The 16781-nt window shown below is 47.2% G+C and overlaps 1 protein-coding gene across 1 annotated transcript in view; it reads right to left on the reverse strand.

The window, feature by feature from the left end:
• Positions 1-14508: 14508 nt before the first annotated feature.
• The window catches only part of WDR70 (WD repeat domain 70), a 190613-nt gene continuing 188340 nt past the window's right edge, over positions 14509-16781 (reverse strand). Inside the window, exon 17 of the mRNA XM_005872616.2 lies at positions 14509-14686. Coding sequence (XP_005872678.2) covers positions 14599-14686 — 88 coding nt within the window. The 3' untranslated portion in view covers positions 14509-14598. The remainder of the gene's footprint in view (positions 14687-16781) is intronic.

Genomic DNA, 16781 nt, shown 5'->3' on the forward strand with positions numbered 1-16781 from the left:
CTTCCTCATCCTCCCCACCCCCTCAGATCCCCTCTACCATCCTGACCCCAGGCAGATCCCTCACACTGCCCATCAGAGCCTCCACAGTTTGTTTCAAACAAATCTTTTCTCTCGTTCTCTTTTTGTCCCCCAAATCTTGCCTTTTAACCCAACCTCTGCCCTCAGTCGCTAGGGATGACCTACAGAACCTCAAAGAACACAATGCGGTTTTTATATTTTCCACGGCTGACCCTGGGGAGAGAGTGACGTGACCTGAGGTTCGAGATACCGACAGGCCCAGACCCTGTGGGGTCTTGTAGGTCAAGGTGGGAAATCTGGGCTTCCCCCTAAGAGCGCAGAGATGCCCTGGACTGTTTTAAGCTAGAGGATATGTTCCAAGTGACTGTCCAGAAAGACCACTGTGGAAGCCACACGCCTATGGCAAGAGGGGTAGAGGTGTGAGTGCAGTGACACCAGTCAACAGACAAGGGTCGTGGTCCAAGGCGAGAGAGGACTGTGGCTGGGGCCGGACGGTGGCTGTGGAGAGAGAGAAACGTGGGAGGAGAGATACTTAAGACGTGGACCGTTTAGGATGTGGTCACTGACTGGGTGTGAAAGGGGACAGAGAGGGAGCCAGTGTATACACCAGACATTTTATCTCCTGGGGTTGCTGGTACGATGAGCCCCAATTTCCAGACGAACGAAGGAAGTCTCCGAGAGGCTTGGGGACTTGTCGAGATTGGAGAGCTAGAGCGGGGACTTCCCAGAACTCTCAGCTCTTATGTCACAATTATCCCAGGCACGTAAAGGCACTTGTCCCGAGAGCTCATCCCAAGTGCTATCTCACTCCAGGGAGAGCTCGGTGACGGTCTGATTTCATCCCCGCGGAATCCCAACCGCACCGGCGAAGGCCACCTGATGAGAAGGGGCTGGTGCGAGTGACATCATGGCCAAATACAGTCGCTCTTCCAGCGTGCGCCGCGGACGCCTTACACCATCACCTAATTATAGTCACGAGGAAGCGGTACAATAGCAACTGTGCGGAAGCCAGCGCGGACCTGCCCAGGCCTCGGGCCTTTGAATCTGAGCCGTTATTTGGAAGATAATGTGGAAGGAGCTTAATGAGGTCATAAATCTTCCGTGTCCCCAAGCGAGGCCTGTCCAGTGTGTGAAACTCCGGAACCAGCAGTGAGAAGCATGCCTGACCCTGGAGGCTTCTCCCCTCACGCCCCAAAGAGGGGGACAGAGAGGTCACGCAGTTCACGGAACAGGTGCGCCCCACACGTGGGAAGGCGCTCACACCTGCCCTTCTACCTGCCGCCCCGCGTGGGCTGGCCAGGAGAATGCTGCTTTCTTTCCTGGTATTCTGGTCTTCATGACTGTGGTTAAAGAACGTCCCCAACGCCCCCTAATTGTAAGGGGCTGAGCGTGGAAACCGAATCTCTGGGAGCACAGGGTCATCTGCCCTCCCGGCAGTGGCGCTGGGGCGATGTGGGGACCTGGAGCCCCTCGCACGGAGCTAGGTCATGGTGAGAGCTCACCACCATCTCGAGGAATTCCAACATGGCAACAGGGTACATGCAAAATCCAAAATGGGGTATCGCTGACCATCGCTGACACGAATGGGACGCTCTGATGTGCCCGGCACGTCCGAGGCTGGCGTGGAGAATCACACACCTATCTGAGGACCACACACTCTCCCGGCTCGGAAGCCACTCAGTGACGGCAGTTTCACGGTCATGTTTGCCTCCCTCTGCTCCCCGGACCCCTCATTCCTGCGCACCTTCCCCAGGGACCTCGCGGCCTTGCTGGGCTCTGGGTCCGGAAAGCAGCGCGGTGGTGGGAAGGCAGGCGGCACTGGCACCGCCGCTTCCAGCCCCGCCGGATGCTGCCTCCTGCAGCGGCACTCACCGAACTGACTGGTTTGTGTCAGACACGGTGCTGGGTCCTGGCTGTACATGGGAGTAGAGGGTCTGGTCAAGGGCATCCCGTGGTTCCTGTTCTCCTGGGGAGAGAGGCCGTTAGGATGCGACGTACGAGAGCCATGGGAGCAGGACAGCAGTGCCCCCTTAGCCGTGGTTTGCCTTCCACTCTCAATGACTTGCAGTCAACCTGGGTCCAAAATTATTAAATGGAAAATTCCAGAGGAAAACAATTCGTGTTTTAAATTTCACGCTGTTCTGAGGAGCGGGATGAAACCTGGTGCCGTCCTGCTCTGCGCCCCCATCCCACCTGGGACGTAACTCACGCCTTTGTCCAGCGTCCCCACGACGCATATGCTCCCGCCCATTAGTCACTGAGTAGCCGTCTAGGGTCGCAGTCTCGTGTCCAAGTCACCCTTCTTTTCCTTACTAATGGCTCCAGAGCACCGGAGCAGTGAAGCTGGCAATAAGGCCTCCTGCAGGGGAGAAGGTGTGTGTAGGGAAAGCATCGGCTGTATAGGGTTCGGCACTGTCTGTGGTTTCAGGCGTCCACCCTGGGTCTTGGGACATGTCCCCTTGGATGAGGGGGGAGGCTGTGAATCCCACCTGTGCAGGGAAGGGAGGGGAGTTTGCAAAGAGCCTGCCTTCCTCCTTCCACCCTCTCAGGAAACCCAGCGGGAGGAGCCAACATGTGCGGGGAGAAAGGGGTGCATCTGGGTGATCGTGAGGAGGAAGAGCCGTGGACCAACGGGCAGGGCACCCACTGAGCCGCACACCGATGCAGTCCCACTGAGCTCCCTTTTGGACAGAACAGGGCAGAGGTGATGTGGGCCCTGGCGGCTGCCCCGGCCAGCCGGGCCCAGCCTCTTCTCCTCGCCTCACCCCGCTCGCTCTCTGGGGTGTATCACTTTCCTTCACCCTATCCTTAGCTCCTGCCACCAGAAGTGTTCTCCAGATGGGAGGACTGGCACTCCGCTCCCATCCCTGTGTAATCAATATCTCACCTGGAGACAAGCTCCGATTCCCCGCCTGCCCTCACCCTCTGGCTTACAGCGCGGCGCAGAGGAGCCGTGGCGGCCGCTCTCCCTGATTCCAACAAAATCAACAGGTGTCTCTCTGGAGGCACAGCCACCTCCTGGAGGGGACACCACAGGTCCCTCTCAGGTCAGCCGCCAGGTCTCACCCGGACGGGCGGTTTGTGAAGGAGAGGCAGACAGGCTGGTGGCAGAAAGCACAGACAGATGTCACACTATGATGCATTACTATTGTTAGGATTGTTTTAGCTGTACTGCTACCTGACACCGACTACAAAGGATTTAAACATGTCTCTGGAATAAAACTCAATAGTTGAAAAAAAATCCCATTATCTTAATGTGTGGGGACTGCAAAGATAAACAGCCTTTTCCCGTCTCCCTGTTATAAAAAGCACATTCAGCACCATGCTGCAGAAATGGAAGCAGTTCTGAAAGAAAGCACTTCTAACTTATTTCTAATTTGATTTGACATTAAACAAATTTTTTAAAAATATGTTTTCATTAATTTTCAGAGAGAGAGGAAGGGAGAAAGAGAGAGGAAGGGGGAGAGAGAGAGAGAGAGAGAGAGAGAGAGAGAGAGAGAGAAAGAAACACTGATGAGAGAGAAACATCGATCCGCTGCTTCCTGCTGCCCACACTGGGGACCCAGCCAGCAGCCCAGCCGCCTTGCCGACAAGGTCATGAAGGTGCCGCGTGTCCCGGATTTCCTCCGGTTCCCATCAGACGGAACTGAACCTGCACACTGTCTTGGAGCACGTCCATGACCTCCTTGTCAGAGTCTCTCGGGACCCCCGGGGCCCCTGGGACTAATGCAGTGCCTGGGCTCTGCCCCAAGGACAGACACGACGGGGTGGGCCCGGGGCCTGGCATTACTAATCATTGTCCCAGGGACGCTGACGCAGTCTAATGTTCTAGAATCCGTTTCTCCTGACACTGGATCGCCCTTTTATGTCGAGACAGTACACGGGAAGCCTGACTCCACAGCGGTCTCTACCCAGAGAGCCTCCCTCCAGGCGACATTCCTTCAGCGATTTGTAAGACACCGCAAGCTGTCAGCGGGGCGGCCCGCAGAAGGACGGCATTGATGGCATCTGGATATCAGGAGGGAGCAGGGTCCAGTTCCCCCTTTCCAAAGAATGATGGCTTCAGCAAGTGGCTGAGCCAGAGGTTAGCAATGCAGCTGCGGCCACACTCACATCCTCCCGGGACAGACGCTGCCGTGGGCATGACTTACACCCCAGGCACGGCTCTGACTTTTGCGGGCTCTCTGGTCTGACATTTCCTAAGACCAGATCACTTTTCCTCTCTCTGAGGGTTAACAGGATGTTTATGAACACTGCCCATAACACGCTACCGTGGGGGGACACAGACTCTCCATGGCAGGGTTTAGCCACACCTGCTGGTTTAAGTCGGGTTAAGTCCCATCCCTCGGTTTCTTTAGAAACAAAACAGAAACTCTTTCTCTGCCCTGCCTCTAAGGGGCATGGCCAGGAGGAAAACTCGGGCTTTGCAGAAACCTCGGTCCACCCTCACACACCCCCGTGCGAACATGCCCTGGGATTTGCAGCCTGGTCGGAAAATCAAAATGGATTCCACCTGCCGCAGCTCACACACTGGGCCTTGCCAAGCAGCAGAGCCGAGGGGCAGAACCAACGGGAAGCCAGCTGCCCCTTCTAATCCTACGCAAGGCCTTCCGGTGTGTCACTCCGCTCCTTCCTCACAGTCAGGCCCATCAGCCTGTTCCTCCCACTCAGTGCCTGAGCCCGTGGGGCCACGGCCCACATGGCTGAGTCCCGGAGCCTTTGTATGCTGCCTTCAAGGCCAGGGGCTGTGTGCCCTCTTCCCTTCCTCCTTTCAGAGCAGCCTTGAAATTGTTGGTGGCTTTAAAAAAATTTTTTTTGAAAAGCAGAGATTGAGAGAAAAAGGGAAAGATATCAGGGAGACCAAAGATCAAGAGTGACCTACACTCAAAATCTAGTCTTTCAGCCCTAGCCAGTTTGGCTCGGTGGATAAGAGCATCGGCCTGCAGACTGAAGGGTCCTAGGTTCGATTCCGGTCAAGGACGCATGCCTGGGTTTCAGGCTTGGTCCCCAGTAGGGGGAGTGAAGGAGGCAGCCAGTCAAGGATTCTCTCTCATCATTGATGTTTCTATCTCTCCCTCTTCCTTCCTCTCTAAAATCAATTAAAATATATTTTTTAAAAGAATAGTACAAAAAAAATCTAGTCTTTCATTTATGGATTCCCAATGTCTTTATTTTTATTTACTTAGACTGGGGATCAAACCTGCAACCCAGGCATGCGCCCTAACCAGAAACCAAACCTGCAACCTCCAGTGCACAGGACACTGTTCAGCCAATTGAGCCACTGCAGCCGGGTTCCATTGGCTTTTTTTTTTTTTTTTTTAAAGAACCATCTGAGTTGTAAGCACAAGCCTCACATTAACGAAAAGACTCCCAAATGACTAATTACGGCTGAGGACGTTGGCAAGATAACATGGAGAGAATGATTTCAGTCCATAGAAAGACAGAATCCAGGCCCACCTCTGAAAGCCACTCCAAGGCCAACCGGAGGCAAACCAGGCTGAGGGAAGGTTAGTCTAGAATTGTAGGGAAACCCATTTTACTTAGGCCAAATCTATGTCGCAATAGAGCGACTGATGTATTCTTTATGGTATACTGGCCCTTTGTATAACCATAACTGTCACTTACTGAGCATTTAGTGTTGTCTTGGCCACTAGTTAAGTCTTTTTCTTATATTAGTTATCTTATTTACTCTTGACAACAACCCATGAGTGAAGTATTAATTTCTCAGTTTTGTAGATGGGGACACTGAGACTTAAAGAAGTGAAATAACCTTGCCCAAGGTCACACAGTACATGGCACAGCTGGGACTCCTTCCAATCAATGACCCCCAAGGAGAGTGGAGCTGAGGGAACCCAGGCTGTTATCCAAGATCTTTATTACGGTCCCAGCCCTGCCATTAACTAACAGTGTGCCCTGTCACAGGTGGCTGCCCCTCAGGGCTCCATTTGCTCAAACGTAGGGTCCAGAGGGGAGGGTCTCTAATGTCCCTTCCGAGCCCACCAGTCTCTAATTACAGCTTCGCTCTTCCCATTATTCTGGCTGCCTTCTGCGCCTTCTCTGGGTTTTATGACACACGATTGGTCTTAACGATAACTGACCTCCTTAGCCTCCCAATTACAACGCTGTTCTTATGGGTCAAATGCAGTCTGCTTGATAAGTGTCTGCTTTGCCACAGGCCGCAGCGTCCAGGCACATGGAGGCAAAGGTGCGGGACAGCTTGCCCACACCTTTAGAGGTAAAAGCAGTGACATCTGCATGTGCTGTTCTGTCTTCCCATTGTTTACATTCCTATGACCCTCAGAGAAGGGGAAACGTGGAAAGCCAACTACACACAAATTAAGAGAATAACACTCATTGCTTTGGACTGTTCATATGACAAAGGTCCTGGAAGATGCAAGTGAATCCAAGCACACAGCTGGCTGGGGCCACACATCTGGCTCAGAGCCCACATTGTCTGGCAGAAGACATAGTCCCCCTGTGGGGTCCAGCAAGCCTTGGAGCTGGATGAAATAAAACCCATGGCCACTGGGGTGGATCAACAGGAGACTCAGGGCCACAGTCTAGTCTAGTCTTAAACTTGCAGGTGGGGCTACAACTGCTGGAGGACATTGAGCAGGCAGGGGCTGGATCTCAAAAACAGGGTTGCACACCTTTGAGGTGAGAAATAAATCCGCCTCGTGGTCTTCAGGACCTTCTTGTTGCAAATCAAATACACACACACCCTGATACAGCATTTCCAGGAGTCTCTGGAAAGCCTGCTACCCTGCGAGGGTGCCTGGGAAGGAGAAGGCGTGATAAGAACATCGGCGTCGCATTCCGTTGTTTGCAAAAGGCTTTCACACTCATGATATCCCTCAACTCACCGAGGCTCTGGAGAGCTCATGTAATTGCCCAATCTGGGGTTGGAACCCAGGTCTCCTGGCTTCAGAGCTTTTCTCGATGTTATATATCTCTGAATAATAAAAAATTTCCCCCCCCAAGGAAAAATACCTTATTATTTTTAAAACAAATTAAGGGGAAGAAAAAAGTCTCTGTCCTTTGGAGGCAGATGGCTGCTGGCCATTTGTCATGGTTGACTCACTGTGTTTCATAAACAAGAAGCAGCGGAGTCAAAGGAAAGACCACATGGCACCCAACGAAGTGAACATGATACTTTTAAATGCTGGGGAGAAACAGGGCAAAGAAGAAAAAAGCAGTATCAAAATAGCCTATGAGAAATGCAGAGGATAACTTTCCCATTTTTCTAAATTTGGATAGGTTTCGATGCTGTCACCACCGGCACCAGGAGGGTCACTGGGTCCACATAGCCAACAGCGAGGCCAGCAGGAGGTAGACCAGGGTCCCAGCTGGGTCCGTGAGAAGCTGAATCAACCAGGCCAGAGTCCACCTAAGAAAACCTTAACCAATGCCCGAGTAACTTTCCCAGTAGGCAGAACCTCTCAACTCACAGAATCAAATTCTCCCTGTGGGCAGTGTCCTATCTGCCACCACAATGGTTCTTATTTATGGGGCTGATATGAATTTGGGCTTGTTTTCTAAGAATATGCCTTTCGTGAACATTCCCTGAGATACTAGTAATAAATAACTACAAGAGCCAACAACTATATTAACATTTCATAGCTTTTAAAGTTCGTTTTTTCCTCTCTCCCTCTCTCACTTTTATTCTCAATCTCTCTCTCTTTCTCTCTCTCTCTCTCTCATCACATCCATCTGGATGTAGGCTGGGTGATTAATATCGTCCCTATTCTACTGATGAAGAAACTGAGGCTCACAGTTCATATCACTTCCCTAAACTCGCACAATTAGTAAATAGCAAAGGATAAACATAAACCCAAAACGTCTGACTTCATATTTCATGCTGCTTCCAAGATACCAGCCATAGCAATGATTAAGCTCCTTGATTAATGCAGTAAGTACCCTTCCATCATATGTTTCTCTTTTGCCATGGTTGATCAAATTCAGAGATCTGAGGAGTAGCACCAGACATCTGGTCATGCCAGCTCTGCCAGGCAGATCTGAGGAGAGAGTCCAGTTGTCAGCCACCACACTTGAAAGTGACCTGTAAATAGCAAAACCTTCACAGTTCAGCCAGAGGTGTCTCAGAATAAAACAAGTGGTGAGGAAAACGTACCTGTGGGATTCCAACCTCATGGATACTTTAGACTAGGAGGCTGCAATGCTGGACGTCCGTCTGTCCCGAGGATGGGGGATAAGACCAAGCAGCTCAGGGAACAATGTCCAACCAAGTCAACTGAGGGGAAAATGAAAAAGGGGCAGCAACTGTGCTGACTCAACTGAAAGGAAGACTATTGCAATTATGTCCTTTAGCTATGATCTCTGAGCCTGTCCCAAGTGGTTCCTGACAGTCTTCCATCCTGTAGAATAAAATCTATCCCCTCATGCCATCAAGAAAAGCCAAGTGACCTCACTGTCTTAAGACAAAATCTTAATGAGTCCACCCTAGATACTCAAAGTATAAGCTGTATTAGCTGTCTATTGCCGTGTAACAGATTACCCCAAAACTTAGTGGCTTAAAATAACAACCATAGTAAGTCAAGTCCATACTGACCTGGAGGCCTGGAGTGGGTTGGGAGAAGAGAACAGGATTCTAAACTTCGATGCTGGATCTTGAAAGTCTTCTTGTGGATTTATTCTTATCCTGAGCCCTTAATGAACTGTGATATGCAGCCATGTGAAGCCCGCATCTGTATCCAAGAGTTCCCAGGACTCCCTCACAAATCACCACACACTGGGGGGCTTACACAACAGAAATTTAGTCTCTCCACATTCTGGAGGCTAGAAGTCTGCAACCAGGGGGTGAACAAGGCCATGTTCCCTCTGCAGGCTCTCGGGAAAGATCCTTCCTTGCCTCTCGTAGCCTCTGGTATTGTCAACAATCCTTGGAGGTCCTTGACTAGAAGCTTCATCACTCCGATATCTGCCTCCATCGTCACCTGGTCTTTCTCCCTCGGTGTGTGTCTCTCTAGGTCTTCACATGACCTTCTTATGAGGACGCCAGCCATTGGCCTTAGAGCCCACCCTACTCCACTATGACTTCATCATAATTTAACTAATTACATGTACAAAAGCTCAAATAAGATCACATTCTGAGGTTCTGAGTGGGCAGGAATTTTGAGGGGCTACTACTCAACCCAGTATACCAGGAATATTTCCCAAAATCATCTTTGTCCTCGCCAGTTGCGCATCCACTGATAAGGTAACTAAAAGGTTATAATGAGTCTATTATCAAAGCAAATACGAATCATTCTTTTTGCTCCTCCATAATTCCATTTTGGTAACCAATTCTAAGAGAATGGTTAGTATAGGAGTTACTTCTTTACTGAGTAGTCTCTAAAGTTATATGAGGCTTATAATAATGTAGAAAATTTACATGTTTATGTAACAAGTGAAAAATATACAATTTTAATAGATATAATTGTTTTAAAAAGAACAGTAAACAAATCTCAAAATTACACATTAAAGAAAAAAATTGGGACGTAAAGTATTAGCGCTGTCTGCATATGGATGAATGAATGATTTCTTTTTGTCTTTTACGTTGTTCCAATGATATATTTCATATAACAAACAACGCAACTTCTTACAATGGCAATGATCATTTCTTTTTCTCACTAATCTGCAATTTGGGCAGGGCTCAGTAGGGGTTGGCTCATCTCTGCTTCATGCCACAGCGGCTGATGTGACTCAACTGGCCCCGAAGAATCTGCTTTCCCCGGTAGCTCAATAACATGCCGGCGCCGGCCGTTAGCTGGGAGTTCAGTTGGGGTTGCTGGCCAGGGGCCTCAGTTCTCCTCCAGGTGGGCCTCTCCATGGGGCTACTTGGGCTTCCTACCAGTATGTATGGCGGCAGGGTTACCAGACCAGTGTTCCGAGAGAAAGGAAGTGGAACCTGCAAGTTTCGTAATGCTTGGCCCGGTAACGAGCACAGCACTGGGCATGCTATCACAGAGCCTGCTCAGATTCAAGGGAGAGGATCCGCTTATGTCAAAGAACCTTGGCCATCTTTAATCTACCATGAGAAGTCAACATTTTCCATGTGAAATACCTTTAAAATGCTTTTAATTAAAAATTTTAAAACACCAATATAAACTCTGTTAATCCATAAAACTACTTCAAATAGCAAATTTTTCTTCTCTTTGCCCTCAAAGCTCCTTCTCCACCTCCATACCTCTAGACACACACACACACACACACACACACACACAATCTCTCATATTTGGGCACTTTGCTCCTGGCCTGGTCTTCTCTCAGTTTTCCTGTGAGGATATCAAGGAAAAATGAGAGTACTTGTTATGTGATTTGTGGCACACCCCACTACAGACACTTTTCAAAAGGTGTCTGTTAACCATGCTCCATTTCCTGATCTCCTCATGTACAAGAAGACTGATAAATGAGTGAAGCTTACCACCTCTCAAGGGCTACTGACCAGCTGTGCGTGTACATCTAAGCATCTAAGCAGGCACCTGGTTGCCTTCACTCTCTCCTACCACATCTAACTCAGTGGTTATTAAACACTAAAGCGCTCACACTTGCCTGATACAGTCGTATTGATTCTGAAAAGCTTTTCTCAAATCAGCACGTCTCATTTTGCTCTTAGATTACCTAAACAAGGGCCCATCTTAGGATGCTGCCTTCATGGAATCATGAAGCCAACCTCTGCTTTTTGATGGAACAGAAGGCTAATAACCTTTCAAAAGATAAATATTAAGGTCTGACTACAAAGCAATAAGATTAACTGCCTAAGATGAAATGGAAACCAGTGTGTCAGAGGTTTTCATAGCTTGTTCTGTTTGGTTGTGTGTGTGTGTGTGAGAGAGAGAGAGAGAGAGAAAGAGAGAGAGAGAGAGAGAGAGAGAGAGAGAGAGAGTGAGTTTTGCTTTTGTTTTCAAGTCCGAATGGCCCAATTCTATACAATCCTCTTGGGAGATGTTAGGCCTGCTAACAATACCCAATACCCCAGAATGTTAACGAATGCTATGGATCCTCTCTACAGAAAATGTATATGTACATGAGCATAAGCAAAGTATGCTGCATACTTTGGGGGCTTCAGAGACACCCTCTGAGGTTAAGAAACTCCCACATTAGAGAGAGCTTGGATCTTCGGTGACTTGGGACAGGAGGTGAGTGCCTGAAGATGTCATGGTGGCTTACATCCTATTGTGCCATGTCAGGAACACACACAACTATCTACAATCCTGTTTCTTCCCTGAGTCATCACAACAGTGATGTGACTAAATCCCAACAGAGAAAGGCAAAGCAGCCTGGGTACAGACCAAGCTTCGGTACTAGTGATCCTCCTGCCCACATACGAGGCAGGAATACGTCCACATGTGATGCTCTTTATCCTTTCCTCCCCCTCCCCTGTTCCTCTACTCTCCTCTGCCAAATACTTAATGAGCACCTTTTAAACCCCTCTCTCAGGGCCAGGGGTCTAGGACTACACATATGAATACATTCTGGTTCCCATCATTCATTAAACAAATTCACTGAATATTCATAGAACCCAATGCACTTTAGTTTTTACAACCTATGTCCCACAAGCATGCACATATGTACATTTGTAATGCGACACAAAAGAAGGCGACAGTGGAGAGGTACATACGTCAGCAACTGTGAGGGCAGAGGAGGGCAACTGTCTTCCAGGGTGGGTCATGGAAGGGGAACTGACCCCCATAATTTAAAAAAATAGGCAGACAAGGAAGGAAGAAGGGACAACATGTGCAAAGGCATTCAGGTGCCAGAGAACATGGTACTGTCTGGTTCAATGTGGCTGGTCCTAGGAAGCATGTGCAAGACCAGCAGGAGGGCAGGAGTTAAAGCAAGAGAGGAAAGACAGGGAGAGACCAAATCTTGAATGTCCTAAGTGCCATGCAAAAAAAAAAAAAAGCAAACTACTGACACAGAGCCTCTGGAAGACTCTAAGCCAGTGGTTCTCAACCTGTGGGTCGCGACCCCTTTGGCGGTCAAACAACCCTTTCACAAGGGGTCGCCTAAGACCATCCTGCATATCAGATATTTACATTATGATTCATAACAGTAGCAACATTACAGTTATGAAGTAGCAACGAAAATAATTTTATGGTTGGGTCACAACATGAGGAACGGTATATAAAGGGCCAGAAGGTTGAGAACCACTGCTAAGCAGAGCAATTAATGTGATAGGTGTGGGTTTCAGAAAGCTAACTCTGATGCATTAGATGAGGACCAAATGAGAAACAGGAAGATCAGTTGGAGGGAGGCTCCTGGGAGGGATGAAAGGGGTCCAAATTCTAGCAGAGCAGCCGGGAAAGAAATGAAGGTCAAATATAAGAAATTCAGAAGACAGCATGAATAGAAACTGGCAAATGATTAAATGAGGGGGAGTGGGGAAGGAAGGGGTCATTATTATGACTTTCAGGTTCCTTATTTGAGCCAAGAGAAATGTAGTTGACCAAGACGGGAACTACAAGGTTGTGTTAGGTAAGGTAATGAGGCCTGAGGAGTGCGAGACGTGTGAGGGCCTCGAGAGATGCAACTATGAGTCAAATGAGCAACACTGCTTGCCCAGCCCTGGTTCTAAGGTCCTCGCTCACCAAAATCGAAACTGAAATACTTACGGGTATTTTGCCAATCTTGTGTGGAAAAAAATAATTTTTTCTAAATCTCTCTCAAGTGAGATAGATCATGTCAAGCATGAAAAGGGCCACTTGTGTTGTGGGTAACGATGAGACAATCATCTTCGTGCAGAATTTGCTTTTCTCTTCCCTTATGTCATAGCAGACTCCGCCAAGACCACTATGATCAAGTTTTACTCCTCCCTCCAACCCTCCTCTGCAACTCCTGGCTGTACAAGACGAATACTTCCATATGCTGCAATGTTTATGTTGAGCCGGGGGAAAATATGAAATGTTTTCAGTAAATTTTATCCAAGAAGCAATAAATTTACAAATCCTAAACAGCTGGAATAAAATATTGGTCTGTAATTGATTTTGGATGAAGGTACTTACACAAGAATAGGAAACTTGGGGCAGTTAATTACTGATGTTTAGGGATCTTGCATGTCTTCATACAGCGCTCCCTAATGTGATCTCAGACAGATTATTTGCTTTTGTGAGCCTCTTTATTCTTGTCTGTAAAGTGGGTTTAACAATTGTACCCACTCAGGAGGGTTTTGTAAGGATGAAGTGAGCTAATGCAGGTAAAGACCTCAGAATAGCAGTCATCAGCTAGTAGGTAGGTACTCAGCAAATGTTTGTTCTTCCACTTATAACCTATAAGCTAAGTAACAAGGGATGGGGGAAGGGTTAACTGGAGCTCACAAGGAAAAGGACAGAATAGTGGATGAGAATGATGGTTTTTAGGACTTAATCTATGGAAGGATGCTAATACTACCCAGAACTGCCAAGGTAAGAAAGCTGTGTGACTGGGCATTAAAAAATATTTTGGGGAAGGGATGTTATGTGAAGCCTATAGAACCAGGAGCTTTCTGACATATGCTTTAGATCATCACTCACTTTTGTGATCATTTAATTCACCAGACAAATGAGATCAGGAAGGCAGAAGGAAGAGCCCCGAAACACCGGAAACACCGGAACTGTCCAGCAGGAACTCTCTGACATGCAAAACTACCCCATGTCTGTGGGAAAGCAGTCCACAGGATTGTATTCTATTGACTCATTATTACTTTGGACAAACTGCCAACTTTTGTTTTAGTTTTCTAGTCACTATAGCACAAGGATCTTGCAGAATGATTCTTAATGTTTCTCCTTACAAAGCTCTTACATTTACAAAGCATTTCTACACCCAATTTAATACTGATCAAAATCAGGCAACATAGATATCCTTGACTCTATTTTAAAACACCAAATATTGAGTGTAGATTTACTGTGTGCCAGGTACTACACTAAACACTCTACAAGGAGTCTCATCTAATCCTTTTAACAAACTTATGAGGGCAGTACACTTATCATCAGAGGCCGGAAGAGAGGAATCTAACAGCTCCTCCGTGGTGACCCAGACAGCAGGAGCAGAGGCAGGACTTGAACTCACATGGGTCTGACTTCAAAGCCTGCTTCCTAACACCTAACCACTGTACTCTGCCATAGAAAGGTCATCAGATACACGTTCTTTCCTCATGCGGCAGTGCTTTAGTCTGAGCTCAGTCTAATTAATTACAGTTATGTAAACAACTGTTGTGATATTACACAGAAGTAGCAAACTTTTTGATGTCTGTTTCCATACTCCGTTGCTGGGATTGCTCAAGATGTACATCCCAATGTACATTCCCTTCCCCCAGGTTATGAGAATCTGCACAAGACCAATGGTTGTTGAATAAAGTTTCCAAATACCTAAAGTGCTTCGTAATAGGCTAAGAATCTGTTTCCGATTTGCTTATGATACAGTTTTAATAGTTGTAGGTAAGAAAATATAAACATAATTTTAGGGAAGGGTAGCTACCTATCTTTTAAATAGTTCAATAAGGCAAAGGACAAAATCTGTTCAAAAAAATGTATTTTTCATTGCATTAAAAAAAACCTGTCCAATATGCTCCCCCTCATGCAAACAGCTCTCATATGAGATTCTTCAGATTTTACGTTTTTTCCATTCTGGCTCATTCTTTGCTTCCTCATCATCAGATTCAACTTGTGCAAACATGGCTTTGGGCTGAGTCCTAAAAGAAAGTTAAAGAGAAGAGGAAAAAAGTAGTCAGCAAGTGCTTATTAGATTAGACTCTACTTTTCATCGAGTGGAGGAACATTTGGGAAATCAATTACACTTCAATTATTAAATATCAATCGTTACACTTCTGGCAAAGAAAGGAATAATGAAAATTTAATAATGTTCAAGAAAAGAGCCAGAGTCTTTTAAAGGGTTTCTTCTGTGGTTGACTGTGGAAGCTGCCCTTTCCTTGAATAAAACAAACGAATCAAGTTCAGTGGATCCTCACATACCCATAACCACCCTCCACTTAAACTCAGGCTAATTGGAATCGTTTGGGAGGACAGATTATAGTCACCGAGCAAGAATCTACACACTCTTTATTTATAGCTTTGTGGGCTGTCCCTAGACTTAAGTAGTCCAAACACATGTTGATAGCAATACTCATGAATGGAAGAATTTGAGTTAATAGTTATTTCATCTAATGAGTTTAAAATAGTAGATAACATATAGAGTAATTTGAGCACTGCCAGCACAAGCAGAACAAACAAAAAGACATTCCCTCCAGCACTCTGATCAACGCATGGAAAGGTCACGCATTTGGGGGAACATCATAGAGAATCGCTGCTATAGGACTGGCAATCTTTGCATGAGGACCTTCTGTGCTTTGCAACCGTACCTGGTCCAATGACACTCCTTTTTACATTGAAAATAATTTTTTTTAAAAGTCAAGTGGTTGCAATTTGTGCCCCTTTGGGTCAGCTACTGCTTACTTACTTTTAAAAACAGCTCTATCAAAGTTTAAGGAAACATGAAAGCATTATATCCGAAGATTATATATTTTAGCTTAAATCTTCATTTAGACTTCAATTCATTATATGAGGTAATTGCAGAATGGTCAATATCATATCAACAACAATAACTCCTTTTATTTGGCAAGTGGAGCAGGGCTAAGACCTTATATTACGTCTTGCTGTTTATCATCCTGGGGAAGAAGTACACAGCATACATGTTCATGCTGGTGTTGTTCTGATGCGAGCCACGTACATTTCCGCATGCGTACATTGGTCACAATCCTGTCTCTCCAATTAGGTCACACATGTACCTAGAGAGCCCAAGCTGTCCCCATACGCAGTCCAGCTGATTAAAGTTCTGTTGTCACTCCCAGACACCGTTACAGCAACAGCAACAGCCACACTCTAACGGTTCCAAAAGCAGCTGCAGGTTTTCATAGGTTGGGAGATGCTGAATTACTAGAAAGCAGGCCCCGGGATTTCTAACATGCAATTGGTGCTCATTACATACTCCATCTCCTGGCAAAGACAATGACTGCGCAGGTATGAACAAACCCGTAGAAGAGTAAATCTGTCTGGTTTTAAAAATCCTCTGAGAGCTGATCGATGTTTCTCTCTCATCGATGTTTCTAACTCTCTATCTCTCTCCCTTCCTCTCTGTAAAAAATCAATAAAATATATTTAAAAAAAAATCCTCTGCGAGGAGAAACCAAGATGGCGGCATAGGTAAACACCGGAAATTGCTGCCTCGCACAACCACTTCAAAAATACAACTAAAAGACAAAACGAACATCATCCAGAACCACAGGAAGGCTGGCTGAGTGGAAATTCTACAACTAGAAGGAAAGAGAAAAGCACGCTGAGACTCAGAGGAGGAGCGGAAGTAAAGTGCAGAGGTACGGAGGCGCACGTGGAAAGGGCTGGCAACTGAGGACACGGTTGTCTTTTTCAATTGGGAGGGAGTCTCAAGCTCCCGACTGCTCTGAACTCCAGTTCCGGGCGAGTCTCTGGGGACCCAGACTCATATGGGGAGAAACTGGACTGTCTGGCATCGGGCGGAACTCGAGGGCGGCTTTCTCTCAGAGGTGCTTGCAGTGATTACCGGAACACCGAGACTCAGGGCCTCTTAGGGTAGGATTGAGGATCAGCCATAGCTGTCCCGACTGCGAACTCCAGTTCCGGGCGAGTCTCTGGGACCCAGACTCATATGGGGAGAAACTGGACTGTCTGGCATCGGGCGGAACTCGTCGACGGCTTTCTCTCAGAGGTGCTTGCAGCGATTACCAGGACACTGAGACTCGGGGCCTCTTAGGG

This window comes from Myotis brandtii, unplaced genomic scaffold (genome assembly GCF_000412655.1).
Source record: "Myotis brandtii unplaced genomic scaffold, ASM41265v1 scaffold384, whole genome shotgun sequence".
In the NCBI taxonomy this organism is placed as follows: domain Eukaryota; kingdom Metazoa; phylum Chordata; class Mammalia; order Chiroptera; family Vespertilionidae; genus Myotis; species Myotis brandtii.